Below are 14,707 nucleotides of genomic sequence, written 5' to 3'. Positions count from 1 at the left end.
CTGCAAGAGTGAGCCCAGACAGGATCAAGAGAGAAACCACCCAGTCAGCCTAGAGTTCAGAGAAATGAACTGCTGGGTTAAGCCCAAGTTTTGGGATAGTTCCATAGATAGCAGTAGAAATTGATACATGTTATCAACTAGATCCAAGATTTAAAATCTAACCAAATCTTTTTGTAAAAATAAAGAAAAGGGAAAAAAGGAAAATAAGGAAAGTAAATAATAAAATGAAAAACACATAACACTGCTAATATTATAGTTATATACACCCAGCTTAATTTAAATTTTAAAATTGCAGTGTCCATTTCAAGATCTAGATGGGGTTCTTTATTAAGGATCCATACATCCATGTTTGGCTTTTGGAGTGGTATGCCATTTCTGTGTACAAATGCATACTTTCTCTGGGAAGACTACCTTTCTCAGCAGATTCTCAATAGGGGCTGAGGGTCCAGAGCACCTGTGTACACATGTGGGGTACTCCAAGTATCCCAAGCACTGGGCCTGGGTTGGAACAGAGCACCTGGGAACCCTATGGAGTAGCATTAAGTCACTTTCTAAAATAAGCCTTCTTTTTAATGTAACCATTAACAGTGATAAGGACTTTATAATAAAATTTATTAAGTGAAAAAGTAGGAAACAATTATTCACAACTATAATTACAACTGCATAAAAACAAATGCAGAGGCTAGAAAGGAAAATGCAAATTGCAATTTATTTTTAGGTTGGCAAGATAATGGATAATTCCCATACACTTTCCACCCCATTCTTCAGTTTAATGTAGTTATATTAGAAGGGCAAGGTAGACACGAAAGTATCAACTTTGCACTTGAATTGTACTTTCTTTTTTTGTTGTTTTTTGAGTTGGAGTCTCACTCTGTCGCCCAGACTGGAGTGCAGTGGCCGCTCCCACTCCCGGCCACTGAAGCCTCAACCTGCTGGGCTCCGGGGATCCTTCCATCTCAGTCTTCCAAGTAGCCGGAATTACAGGCATGCGCTACCACGCCTGGCTGATTTTTTGATTTATTGTAGAGATGAGGTCTCACTGCCCAGGCGGGTCTCGAACCCGCAGGCTCAGGCAATCCACTCGCCTCAGCCTCCCAAAGGCGCGGGATTACAGGCTGAGCCACCGAGCCCGGTTTGATTTGTATTTTCAAACCTCCTCTGTTCACCACCTCCCCACCAGGACCCAGACCCACCTTGCCTATGGAATCCTTTGTCATGCACAAGAGCTGACTCCAGGCAATCACTAAGGAGTGACAACTTGCCAAACAAGGTGCCCACTCAGTACAGCTTTCTTACTCCACAGCCCAACACTGTTTTAGGTTATGCCATTTGGTTTCCATTAAATTTGTCCCTCTCTTTCCCAGGAAAGTGAAATAAATGATCAGACTAGAACACAACCTGTAGTGGGAGTGGAGTCACATCCAAGATTTGTTCTGACTTTTCTCTAAAAAAAGATTTGCACTGGTCACGGTGGCTCACACCTGTAATCTCAACACTTTGGGAGGCCTAGGCAAGAGTACTGCCTTTGTCCAGGGGCTCAAACCAGACTGGGCAACTTGGCAAGACCTCAATCTCTACAAAAAATTAGCTAGGAGCGGTGGCACACACCTGTGGTTCCAGCCACTTGGAAGGCTGAGGCAGAAGGATCACCTGAGCCCCAAAGGTCGAGGCTGCGGTGGCCATGAGCGTGACACTGCACTCCAACCTGGGCGACAGTGAGACTCAAACAAAAAAAAAGATTCGCTACTGTCACATAAACCTAACTTAAGTTATTTAACACGACTTTCACAGGCTACGAAACAATTTGATTACAAACCACAGGATTGCAGATAACAAAGAGTAATTAGTGTATTTTTTTTAAAATACAAATTCTGAGAGCAAATATAGGACAGTAGGCTCCAACACGCCCAGTTCAGATTCCACTCCTTCTGCCTCAATATCATGTTAAGATATACTTTGAATCCCTGATATGGCACAATTCAAAAATCATTACAAATAGAATATTGTATGTCTAACACTGCACACAAGCTAGCAAAGGTAAGTTAGAGATTTGAGTAAGATGCTCTATTTGCACCACATAATGTTCAAATACTTTTTGGAAGTGAGAAAATCATTTGTAGCAGTGGTTAACAATTTGCCCTAACCTAAAACATGAGGGAGATGACACATAACAGCGATCCTAAAATACTGTGAGAATCACTGGTTTAAATGTACACCTGGTGAGTATAAATGCTGCTGAGGTACACTATAAGTCATGATGCCTAAGGTAAAGATTTTAACCAAAAGGTAAATGTCACCAAGGCAAGAGGATTTTCTGAGCCCGCAGGTTCAAGATCAGCCTGGGCAACATGGTAAAGACCTCGTCTTTACAATAAATCAAAAAATTAACCAGGCATGGTAGCTCGTGCCTATAGTTCCAGCTACTTGGAAGGCTGAGGGGAGGGGAAGGATTGTCAGAGCCCAGCAGGTCAACACTGGGGTGGCCGTGAGCATGCCACTGCATGCCAGCCTGGGCGACGGAGTGAGACTCCAACTCAAAAAAAAAAAAAAAAAAAAAAGTAAATGCCATCACAACTAACGATCCATGCTTGTCTTATAGTTGGAAATACATTACTGAACGGACAGCTCTCAACACTTGATAATTCTTCTCAGTCACCAGAGGACAAGGGCAGCAACAGCTGCTCTATTCTAAAAGAGGTGGTGGCTGTTTCCAGTGAGGCATTTACAGTTAAGCTCATTTTATTTATCACAACACAGACATTCCTGTAAATCACTACCTAACTTTGATGATTCACACCGCAAGGGAACAACTAAAACCCAGAGGCAACAAAATATATACTCCATAGGTAACTCAGATGTTTGCAAAGTTTTGTGAATTCTCAAAGCCTCCAAAAGAATACTAAGATGACTTTCTGTCTCAGCTATCTACTGCCAACATCAATGTGCATCTATCTCACAAAAGGAAAGATCAACGTGATGAAAGGAAACGGACAAGCAGAAAACAGAGAAAAATCTCCCTAAAAGTAAATTTTCCACAAGTCAAGAAAGAAAGAAAGGCCTAGGAGTGATGCCTGATGGGCCAGGCCTCCACCATTTTCCCACTTGGGTTGAGGAGAGAGCTTAGAAAAAGTTGACACTCTAACTGCCAACTCACTAAGGGTTTTTCTGGGTATCGAACAACATATGTGGAGCATCAGTGGCAATCTGCCCAAACCACTTCCAGGAAAGCCCAGCCACACTGTGTCACCATACCTGAGCCAGTTCCTTAACGCGCTTCTCCAGGGGTGTTGGCAGGCCTTCAGGGAGAGAGGAGGGCTGCCTGAAATCCTGGTCCAATCCCACCCCAAGGGAATCACTTCCATCATCCATGTCACGGAAGGGGCTTCCTTCTGGAGACTCACTGAGCAGCTGCTCCAAATCCAAATCTGTCAGCGAGTCCATGGCTGTGGCCGCCTGGAGCAAGTCGTTGTCAGAAGTAGAGCCAAAGAGTGATAGCAAGGGGTCAGTGGTGCCCTCCAACTCCCGCAGGCCCTGCGCTTCCGCTGCCACCACCACCACCGGCTTGTGCTCTTCCTCCCTTTTCTTCTGAGCCTCTTTCTCCTTCTGGAATTTCTTTAGCATCTCTTTAACGCTTAAAGCCCCAGAATATTTCTTCTTCTTCTTCTCCTTACTGGCATTGAGGGCTGTGAAGCTGCAAGCAAGAGGGAACTGGTCACTCAGGCTGCAAGACACCTCCAGAGGGAAACTCAAGAGGCCTTCACCCTGCTCCCAGGGCCATGGTCTCCAGAAGAACCTCAGTCACAGTCCACCCTGTTATCACTCCTCCCTCCTCTTGGCATATGGAGCTCGTTCTTGCTGAGACCAAAGCTTAAGAGTTAACATAGGTTAGCAACACAGTGTCACATAATGCTAAATTTCCGATGGGTTTTTAGAAACCACTGCCAGGCTGAAATAAAAGGTTGCAGAGGGGGGAAGCAAGAAAAGTATTTAAAGGGAGAAAGCAGGAGCAGCAGAGAACAGCAGCAACTTGAAGAGCAGCTGGAGTGAGACCAAGTGAGGAGAAGGAAGCAAGACCACAGAAGACAGAAAAACAGCAGAGACAGGAAGAGAACTGGGGCAGAGAGGAGTGCCCAAGAGAACAAGAAACATCAGCAGTCACACAGTGACAGAAATAGCTGCCAACACTGACAGTGGAACTATCTGACACACAGAGAGGTGAGCGTCTATTCCCAGAATGGCACCGCGGGAGGCATGAGGGAGGACAGGAAGGCCGGGCCCTACTGCCTCTTCTGCAGCTGTGGGAGGAGGTGAGTCAGCTCCTGGGTGTCCTGCCCTAACAGTCAGGCTTTATCCTAGCAAAGAAGCTGCTGCCTCTCACCCGGCTTTGGAAAACTTGGACTTTTTCGATTTCTTCTCCTTGTCATAAGTGTCATCTTTTTTCTTCTTCTTTATCTTCTCACCACCTTCCTTCAACTTCCGCTTCTGAGAATTAAAGACAAGGCACAGTTACACGGCTCCCTAACTTCGGGAGCAAGTGCACTCCACAGCACTGGCCTTGCTCCTCCCGGGGCTCATCCTGAGACCTGTCTTACCTCCTTCACGAACAAAAGCTCTCAGATCAGTCCCTGGACACAAACCCACAGCATTCCCACTGACAGCATCTCCTGGAAACATCCAGGGCTGAGACAACAGTGGCCATTCTGGAGCCTGAAACCTTTCTAGTTTGAAATAGTTACATGTGTGCCCTACCTCTCATTTGGAACACACAGGCAGTGGTAGAGAGCTTTTAAAATACACTGGTCTTAGGCGGTGTGTTAGCAGTGGGATTGATAGCCTGAGAACTGAAGTCCTCTACGTGTCCACAGAAGAGGTTGGCAGGTGGTGCACACTCCCTCACCCCACACCCTTCACTGATCTTGTTTCTATCCTGAGACCACCACCAGAAATGACCCCTGCTGAGCCGGCGGGGATGTCACGTGACATGGACACAATGACTGAGAGCTGAATAGACCCCCAGGTCCACGTGTCCTCATCGGGGCACGTGCGTGAGGTGAGCCGTCAACCTTGCACAGCTTTGCCTTTCCATCAGCCTCTTAGGCCAGCCTAAACCGTCGCATATTCTGGCGAATCACCTACTGGTCTGATAGGGATACGTCAAAAAGCATTTCTGAAATCCAAAAGCAAGCACATTCTAACCTTTGGAGATTTTTTCTTCTTTTCTTTAATGAAGTCATCCTCAGATTCTGATGCTTGTCTAAACTGCAGGGTTCCCGAGTTAATGTAAAATCCTCCATACTTTGTAGTCAAAGAAGCAGGAACAAGCTCATCATACTGAAGGGGGGAAACAAACCATCAGCTCCACGTCCTGATTCTACAGTTCAAAGGTGTAGAACAGGTCTAGAGATACGTGACTGTTTCTACAATGTTTCCCACAGAAAGCTAACACATCTTTCTGGTCAATCATGGATGTCTGAGCTAACAGGTGGCTAAGATCTGGTCATCACTTCCAGATGAGGAAACTAAAGCCCAAATCAAGAATGTCACTTCCTCCTGTCAGCAGTGCTGCTATTGATCGCCTTGTGTCAGGAAGTGGTATGCCCGCTCTGACCCCATCCCCACCTTCCTGGCCATCACCCAAAGCAGCTAAGGTGTGATGGCTCTGATATCAAATTTTCATCAGCTACTTACCGCCTCAGAGTTATCGATGAAGGAATCGGATTCATCATAACCATACCCCATATCAATCAAGTCCTGTATTCGGTCTTTTCTACGTTTCTTTCCACCCTAAAATTTAAAAGCAATAGATCACATGCTTTTTGATAAATACACAGAATTAGCTGTTGCCTTGAACTTCATCAGCTAGTGATCAAAACTGTAATACACAGTGACACTCTAGCACACAAACCCCTAAACCTCCTTTCCTGAAAAACTTTTCACATGGGACAGATTTGTATCTGCATAAAATGGCTGAAGCAGAAGTGTGGACTCAAAGGCCTCTCATTCCTCTACAAAATATTCCTTCTAAAGCAGGTGACGGGCCCTTCCTGTTTACCTCTCCAGCTGGCTCCACACACAGCTCTGCCATTCACGCCTTTTCTGTACCTTAACGCATTTAACTGCATTCTGTTCTCTCCAAGCTCTATGGTTACTTCCAGATCAACGTTGATTACATGATAATCCACTAACAGAAGATGGAAATGTCTGGAAACCTCTCCCACCCAATTAAGTGGTTCTGTTGCTCAAGAGAGAAAGCTTACATATTTTTCTTCAAATTTCCGGGCAAGGGCCTCCACCTTATGTCTTTCCTTTTCTTCATCATTGAAAGGATCCGAGAGATCTTTCTTCTATAATGAGACAAGAAATAAGTTACAAAATATTCCTGTATTCCTAGTCATAGAACCTTCACTGTCTACTCAACACCTGTAAACTGCATAACAAAAGCTGTTTTTCAGAAAAGGGCAAGGTAGTATACATGGAACCATCTCATCAGTGTTTGTCTTAATTGTTTAAGAAAGTTAAATTTCTATTTGTGTAGTTCAACAAAACTTGACCAAATGCCTCCAATGACCCACCACAGCACACGGGACTGGGCTTGAACTCAGCCTTTAGTAACAGAGGCTCAGCCACAGCACAACTGTGTTCAAATAGGTGATTTCCTTTGTAACCCTAAAGTTCACTTTATGCATTTAACAACATTCTAAGAAGGCATCAACAGGTTTCACCAGACTTCCAAAATAGCCCATGGCTCAAAAGGGTTAAGAACCCACCAAATGTAGAACTACCAAAGTCAAGCCCATGTTCACAGCATTCCCTATCCTTAAAAGCCTATCTTTATGATCTGTCATCTTCTCTTGTCCTACAGTCTCAGTGCGCTCCAAGTATTTTCACATAGTCTTCCAATGTTCACTTCTTCTATAAGCTCATTCTTGCATCTTTCTTACCAAGTAAACTTCCCAGAGGTGGGTCTTAAGATTCTTGGCCAAAGAATTTTAACTTTAATAGGACTCCTGTACCAAATATGCTTAAGACTTCAAGGCAGATCAAAAAACACTAAAGGCTGGATGATTGCTTGAAAACAAAACTTTGTTATCTTACCCTCCCATCTTTGCCTAATGAAATCAAGATAATTTATGGTGTGTGGGTGGGTGTGGGTGTGGGTGGGGTGTGGGTGTGTGTGTGTGTGTGTGTGTGTGTGTGTGTGTGTGTGTGTGTGTCTAATGGGATATTACAGAACATATGTATGGGAGGGGATCCAAAAAACCTCAGAATTTATAAAAGATTGTGTATTTATTCTTACGTGTTTACACTTTAATTATCTTCAAATTCTTCGTCATTTGATGCAATATACCTACTGAGATGCTTTTTCCACTGCTCAAAGCAGTTTTTAAACTTAACAATTTTGATGCCTTTTAGTGCTGCCTTTTTTTGTCTCACCTCTTCCACATCAGCAAAAATGTTTCCCTTTGACAACTTTTTTCATCCAGGGAAACAAAAAAGTCACTCGGGGTAAGATCAGTTAAATAGGGAGGAAAGAGAATGGGGGTCATGTCATTTTTGGTCAAAAACTGCTAAACACTCAACAAGGTGTGGGCAGGTGCGTTCATAAATCACCTATCATGAAATGGGCAAACACATGGAAACAATCTCAAAAAAAAAAATTAACTGAAGCCAAACACAGCCTCTTACAACACTAGCTGGTGCTGATGGGTTTCTAGAACACTTACCTAGTGGGGGAAGCCTGTATTTCAAGGGGCCCACACTCCAAAAAATAATTCTGGATTTTTCTGGGTCCTCTCTCGTATAATGAACAGACCACAAATGGCTGGTCTTTAAAAAGTGTGCTTATGTGTATCTTCTAATTTTTCTACAAAGATCACATGTAACTTGAGTGGTTAAAATAATTGTAAGAAATCCCACCAATTTTGAGCAGTACTGGATTTAACATGTACTACTTAATGACTTGCCAACAGTCATCTACCAGTAACTCCTATTTCCTGACTGCATGAAGCTCCAGCTCTGTCCAAATACAGCATCCAGGATGTAAGCTCTCCTCCATCCAAGCCCTCCAGGCCTGTATTTGTACCAGACTTAACAATGACCACTGTCACTTCTGTTACCTGTATTAGCATAATTATCCTAAAATATCTACAAGATCACAAGTTGCTGGTACAGCATCTTCTCCACTTCTATACAGTCCTCAATGTATAGCACAATGCTGTCACACAGTAAGACATATATGCTAAGTGAAGTAAGGCACAAATGTGTCGGACTTTATTGTACTTTCAGTGCTGCAGAGTAGACCCACAATGACTCAGGAGCTCTAAACCTGAAGTCTACGAGTGAATCCCCGAAAATGAATGCAGCTTTCAGTGTACACTCCATGCATTTTTTTCTGCAATATAGATGGGCGCCTAGAGTCTTTAAAAGAGTACTGGAGTTCTAATTTCAGCTGACCTGCTGATTTGGTTTGAACCCATAAATAAATACATTAGCCAATTCCTGCCTCTTATGGAACACCGCAGCTACTAGGAAAGGGGTTGTGAACAGATTTGAAATTCTTTTTTTCTCATCCTGCCCCCTGACCCTCTTACAACAAGCTGACCCTTGATACAGACTCAATGGCTTCCATTCCAGCAATCAGGCCTCAGTCAAGGAAACACATCTTATTTGAGCAAAGAAGAGCGGGTAAGCCTTCTAACCAAACATACTTCTCCCTTAAAGAGCACAACTATGAATGAGACTTACTGAGCACTTGGCACTGAGGCACTCTCTAGAAACTTCACTGATATGATCTCCTTCCACCCTCAGCTTCCTGCGGCCCAAGTATTAGCTTCATCCCCATTTCATAAGAGCCCCTCTAGAGATCAAAATGCTGCCTGTGTGGGGCCCTCTTATCTTTTCCTCAAAGTCTAGCATAGTGCACAGCTATATGATAGGTGCTTTAAAAACGCTCTCCACCTAGCCCCTACTCATACTCTATGATTCCATCTATATAAAATATAAAACCATACAAAACTGATCTAAGTTGCCAGCTATCAAGGCAGTGTTTTGCCCATGAGCATTAGGGTAGTGTTCTGGGAGGGCAAGGAGAAGGGTTTCTGGGTCTTAGTAAATGTTATAATCCTGTGTCCCAGGTGCAAATCACATGGGTATGCTGAGTTTGTGAAAATCCATCAAGGTGTACATTTATCAAATGTGCACTTTTCTTATGTACGATTCAATTTAAAAGTCTGTAAAAATTTGCAAATGTTAATTGCCAAAACAACAGTACTACTTGAAGCTGTTTGGTGGGCATACGGGTACTGCTAATACTATGTTCTCTATGTCTGTGCATGTTTGAAAATTCCATGTGAAAAAGTAAAACAAATCTGCCAGGAAAATAAACTGTTTAAAAACTGAACTGATTTTCAAATGCCCTATAGTCTACAAATTCTGGCAAAAAATAAAGTAAAAATGTTTTTTAAAAGGCAGAAACAAGTTTGTATTCATCCAGATAGAGGAACCACAGAGAATATTACTGCTATTGGACGAGATGAGCAGACTTTTTTTTTTTTGCCTACACTTACATAAGGCAGAGGACAGGACTCACCTGGAAAAGTAAAATGTCCAGTGTGGGAATCCCAACACTGGAAGTCAGAAACTGGCCTCAGTGGCAGTTAACACTTATAACCTTGGCACAGAAAAGTTTGTTGTTTTAAAAATGTGTATCAATTAGCCATAATTCAAATTAGCCTTTATGCGCCATACATTTATCCTTAACATTAAGTTGGGAGAATGGTACTAGAAAGTCTTCTCTCCCTTCATACCCAGAGGCAAGACCAGCAAACTGTGTGTTTGCCTTGGGTGAATGATGTCATCCTGGGACAGCCCAAGCCTCACTTGTCTTGCTTCCCTACTACAAAGTCTCATGTGCACACACTGACACCTGTCCCTTGGAGGACACTGGAGTGTACCTTGTCTCCGGGTTGAAGGCCTTTCACTTTCCCTCGTATATTCTTCACCAGCTCTGGGTAGAAGAACTCTGGGCAGCGTTTGTGATCTGGTTCAAAGAGGGTGAGTGTAATCCGAACAGCTGCCGCAGCCGGCTCACAGTCCTGATGCTGTTCTGTTCCCCCAACCTCCTCCTTCCGGGACTTCTTCAAAAATGCAGGATTCAGGGAACCTGGGAGAGAGGTGAACTGGACCCTGTGGGGCTCCGACATGGCTACCAACAAGTCCTAGAGGGTGTCACTGCATGGCTTCTGTTAACATTGAAAAGAAGAGCCAGGTCAAACAAAGATGGTAACAGTAACAATTTTCCTGTCCAATTACACAGATTTAAGTTTAAAAGGATTTCATTGTTCAATTTATTTTAATTGCTACTTCATGCTTTTTTCTGCTTTAATAGTCACCCTAAAACTTTTTCATCAATATCATTCAGAGATAGTCACTGGTTAGCATACTTCCTCCCAGTCTTTTTTTTTTCTATGTTTCCACACTAGGTCCTGGGCCTTAGAGAACCCATACTGACAGAGCCTTAGAACTCCTCAAAATTGCAAAGACCACTAAAGAATATTAACTATTTTCCACCTAATCTATCCAACACTTTTTTTTCAGGCTGAGGATGATCTTTCTTAAGACTTTTTATTTTCATCAGTTTACTTTCATTTGGGGCTGTTCTTTACAATAAGGCTTTTATCAGCTAACAAAAGGTATTGTCTACCCTAGGATAGTAAAGAACCAGTGACTCAGGAGAGGTGTAGCTAGGCTCACCTTCCTAACAAAGTTACATACTCCTATCCTGCGCACTAGTCTCCTGCACACCAAACACTGGCCTTGGCAGATTAACAAATTATCACATGTCAAACACCTTCAAAGCTGTTTGGGAATAATCAAAATAGATTTTGAATCCCAGAATTCCAAATATGCTAGTACATGCTATACATATATGTTTTATGTGTGCTTCAAGTATAATTTTGTGTCTTGCTTTTGTAAATGTACATTCTAACATGAACTTTCTACCATACCAATAAATAAGGATATTCGCTGCAGTTTTGTATAAGAAAGATTATGGAAGCATTCAACCATCAGAGAATGCTGAAGAAATTATGATTTTCTTATGACTTGTAAGGGTTCTTGATATTATACAGGTTATTAAATTATGCATTATAGATACATAACGCTTTTATAAGTGCTTTTTCCTGTTTTGTTATTTACTGTTTAACTTTGCTTAGAGTGAGGTATGATGAAAGAAATGTTAACTCTTTGTGCAGTCAAAACTAGGCTCTTTTCCCCTATGACTCCTCCCATTTCTTTTATGCCTAAGTGTTTTTCTCCAACCACATTATACAAGAATTTACCTATATGAGCCAGGTGTGGTAGCTCACGCCTATATTCCCAGCACTTGGGGAGGCCAAGGCAGGAGGACTGCTTGAGCCCAGGAGTCTGACACCACCCTAGGCAACATTGCAAGACGCTACCAAAAAAAATAAAAACTTAACCAGGCATGGTGGTGTGTGCCTATAGTCCCAGCTACTTCGGGAGGCTGAGGCAGAAGGATAGCCTGAGCCTAGGAGGTCAAAGCTGCTGTGAGCCATGATTGTGCCACTGCACTCCAACCCAGATAATAGAGTGGACCCTGACACACACACACACACACACACACACACACAAAAGCTCCTAAGTGGTTTTTTATGCACATATTTCTCACATTTAACTCTTTAACTCCAATTGAGTTTACTGTGCAGTAAGGTATAAGGAGAGGTTCTTGCTTGATTTCCTCCCAGCAGCAATCACTAAATATACCTTCTTTCCCCACTGATTTGGTATGGATCATGTGGAGATACCATGTGGAGATACCTAAGGTCTATTTCTAAAATCCATCTACTAATCTAGTATTCAGAGATTCTTTAACCAGTACTGTACAGTTTTAGAAAGTTTCATGGTATATTTTAATATTCTGAATTAAAAGTCCACCTTTATTATTATTTTATAATAATACTTCACTATTCTACCCTGTGTATTATTTTGGCAGGTTCCCTCAAAAAGTTCACTGTAGTAAGTTTTATTTTTTTTGTAAAAAAAAAAAAAAGTTCACTGTATTAAGTTAAATAAATCACAAATATGAATTAATTCAAGAAAATCTGTATATACCTATTATATGTAGAAGTATTTGTATATATGTAACACTCATTCTTCCCATTATGAGCACAAAATTACAATCCATAAGGCCAGATGAGAAACAAAATATCTAAAAACAAAGAGTTAAAATAATTCTATCAGGCTGCAAAGTGATCAGCAGTAAAACAGGCTGGCAGTGCAAAGACCATCTACCAACAAGTACTGAGATGTTGAAAGAGATTCCCCTAAAAGAAACATTCAAGGCCCTCAGGACATTTGTGAAGCACTGGGTTGTGAAAACAAATCCCAACTGAAGGCTGATAGGTCCCCCACTGACAGAGCAGGCACAGTCTTCCAGCAGAAAGAGGAAATTAACCAATGTGAGGTAGGAAGGTCAGTGTGGAAGTGGTAACCAGGTCCTAGTGCCCCTGTCCAGGCAGTAACTTACAAACTTATCTCAGTTCAAGTTTCAGAGACTGCAAATTCAATCCTAGATGGATTTCAGTTATATAAGTGACTCTGAAAGCCCCAGAAGATATAGAAATAGGACTAGAGGATATAGTAAATCAAACCTACGGAACATTAACACTTAGAAGTTAGTGTTAAAACCCAAAGGTTGTTTTACAATTATGATAATGTGTTAATGTTACTAAGCCCTTTGAAACATTTAAGAGCATCAGACATACTAAAGAATGTTGCCAGACTTACAATTTTAATTTGAAATGCTTAATATAACATCAAAAGTATTTACACATTTAAAAGAACCTGACTTAAATTTAAAGTTTATTGGACTTACAAGAGTTCCTTAAATCCTTGGAAAGATTTTACTATTAAGTTTGTAAGTTCATCTCTTTAGAAGTGTAAAGTACTAGCAGGCTTGGTGGCTCAGCCTGTAATCCCAGTGCTTTGGGAGGCTAAGGAGAGTGGATTGCCTGAGTCTGCAGGTTCAAGACCCACCTGGGCAACTTGGCGGGCCCTCATCTCTACAATAAATCAAAAAATTAGCCTAGTGTGGTAGGGTGCGCCTGTAGTTCCAGCTACTTGGAAGGCTGAGGCGGAAGGATCGCTGGAGCCCAGCAGGTCGAGGCTGCGGTGGCCGGGAGCGGCCACTGCACTCCAGTCTGGGTGACAGAGTGAAACTCCAACTCAAAAAAAAAAAAGTGTAAAGTATTTGAGAGAATGAAAAATATAAAGATTTAAGTGTTTAAAACATTTAAGAGAATTAGCTTAGTAAAAGAGTTAGTTCAAGGGAATATAACCTGCTAAATGTGCCTTAATTGAACCTTTTTCAAAGATCAAGTTTGTTTTTATATAAAATGTTCTTAAATTTGTAAATAAAACAAGATTTGTGAGTAAAACTTAAAAGTCTTAAAAATAGCTCAGTTTATAGGTACTCAACTTTATGAGTTAAACACTTGTCTACATACAGAATTCTACACACAAAAACATCCCTCTTAAAAAACCTCAACTGATATTATTGAGAAGATGCTGGCCTCCTTTGAATCTTGGCTTACTCCTAGTAATTGCATAACTTTTCTTACTGCAAATACATCCTTTTAACCATTATATTTTCAAACTGGTTTTTGGTGAAACAGAAAAACTAAATTGTGTATGCAGATTCTATAATCAGTCACTGAATTCTTATTTATTCTAACGTCTCTTTTTTTTTTTTTTTTTCCAAAATAGGCAGTCCTGTCATCCACAGAAATGAGAATTTTGTCTTCCTTTTTCTGAAAAATTTTATTTCTTATTTGTGTTTCGTGTCTTATTGCATTGGCTAGAACTTCCAGGATAACTTTAGACAATACATTCGTTGCCCTGTTCCTGACGTGACTGGGCATGCCTCTAAGTTCGAGGCCACGTTGGCTCCAGATTTCATATTTTTCGTTGTCAACACGTCCTTCTATTCCTCAAACACTCAGAATTTTAAAATTAGAAACATGTGCTGAACTTCATTATGTCCTGGAATCTTAAAACACGCTGTCAAGGTCAGTTTATCCTAAAAACACACACGCAGTAAGCGACCGTCCCTGCTGCTAGTTCACGGTCTTTCAAGGAAACCGTGGTCCCCAGAGAAACCAGCCTGCGGGACAACCCCACGCGCCGACAACCAAAGCCCCGGAGTGACACGGCGCCTGGAGGACCCGCGTGCGGACCTTCAAGCAGGCGGAGACTCCTGAAAGGTCCGGCAGGCAGCAAGCCAGGTCAATCGGACTCTGCCACCGCGCAGGCTGCGACCGGGATGGGGACCCTGAGCGGAACTCCGCCTCTACCTGGTCTGCTGAAGCTCGGGCAGCGCCGCGCTCGGCCGCGGGGAGCAGGTCCCAGCCAGCGGTTCCGTCTCGAGCGTCCCGGCGACGCTCGGCATCCGTCTTCCGGTTGTCACAACTTCTCCAAAAGTGCCAACTGCCGCGAAGCTAGCGTGAGAGCCCGGTCCCGACAAGCGCACGCACCTTTGTCCCCAGCGCCGACGCGGGCCACAGACGTCCCCCCGCGGCGGTCCTCATGCCGGCCCCGGCCCCGGCCCCCGGCGCCGCTAGCGGCCGGCTCCCGGGCCCTGCCTCCGGGCGGGCGGCCGGCCCGTGCCGCGGTCCATGGCCGGGCCCCC

The 14,707-nt window shown here is 42.9% G+C and overlaps 1 protein-coding gene across 2 annotated transcripts in view; it reads right to left on the bottom strand.

Moving 5' to 3' along the window:
- Nucleotides 1–14,707, bottom strand: part of UBN1 (ubinuclein 1) — a 31,896-nt gene extending 17,189 nt beyond the window's left edge. The window contains exons 1-7 of one of the 2 annotated variants that reach the window (XM_021712332.1): nucleotides 14,553–14,707; nucleotides 9,954–10,241; nucleotides 6,258–6,344; nucleotides 5,689–5,784; nucleotides 5,197–5,331; nucleotides 4,379–4,482; nucleotides 3,253–3,691 (exon numbers count right to left, since the gene is read on the bottom strand). In XM_021712332.1, coding sequence (XP_021568007.1) covers nucleotides 3,253–3,691; nucleotides 4,379–4,482; nucleotides 5,197–5,331; nucleotides 5,689–5,784; nucleotides 6,258–6,344; nucleotides 9,954–10,202 — 1,110 coding nt within the window. In that variant the 5' untranslated portion in view covers nucleotides 10,203–10,241; nucleotides 14,553–14,707. Of the gene's footprint in view, nucleotides 1–3,252; nucleotides 3,692–4,378; nucleotides 4,483–5,196; nucleotides 5,332–5,688; nucleotides 5,785–6,257; nucleotides 6,345–9,953; nucleotides 10,242–14,372; nucleotides 14,403–14,552 lie in introns of those variants that run through there. The other variant, XM_008058034.1, reaches the window with a different exon arrangement.

The sequence above is a fragment of the Carlito syrichta genome, unplaced genomic scaffold (genome assembly GCF_000164805.1).
Source record: "Carlito syrichta isolate Samal-C Ts95f unplaced genomic scaffold, Tarsius_syrichta-2.0.1 Scaffold303189, whole genome shotgun sequence".
Lineage (NCBI taxonomy): Eukaryota > Metazoa > Chordata > Mammalia > Primates > Tarsiidae > Carlito > Carlito syrichta.
The sequence above is the reverse complement of the archived record's forward strand: the minus strand, read 5'-3'. Positions and strand labels throughout refer to the sequence as shown.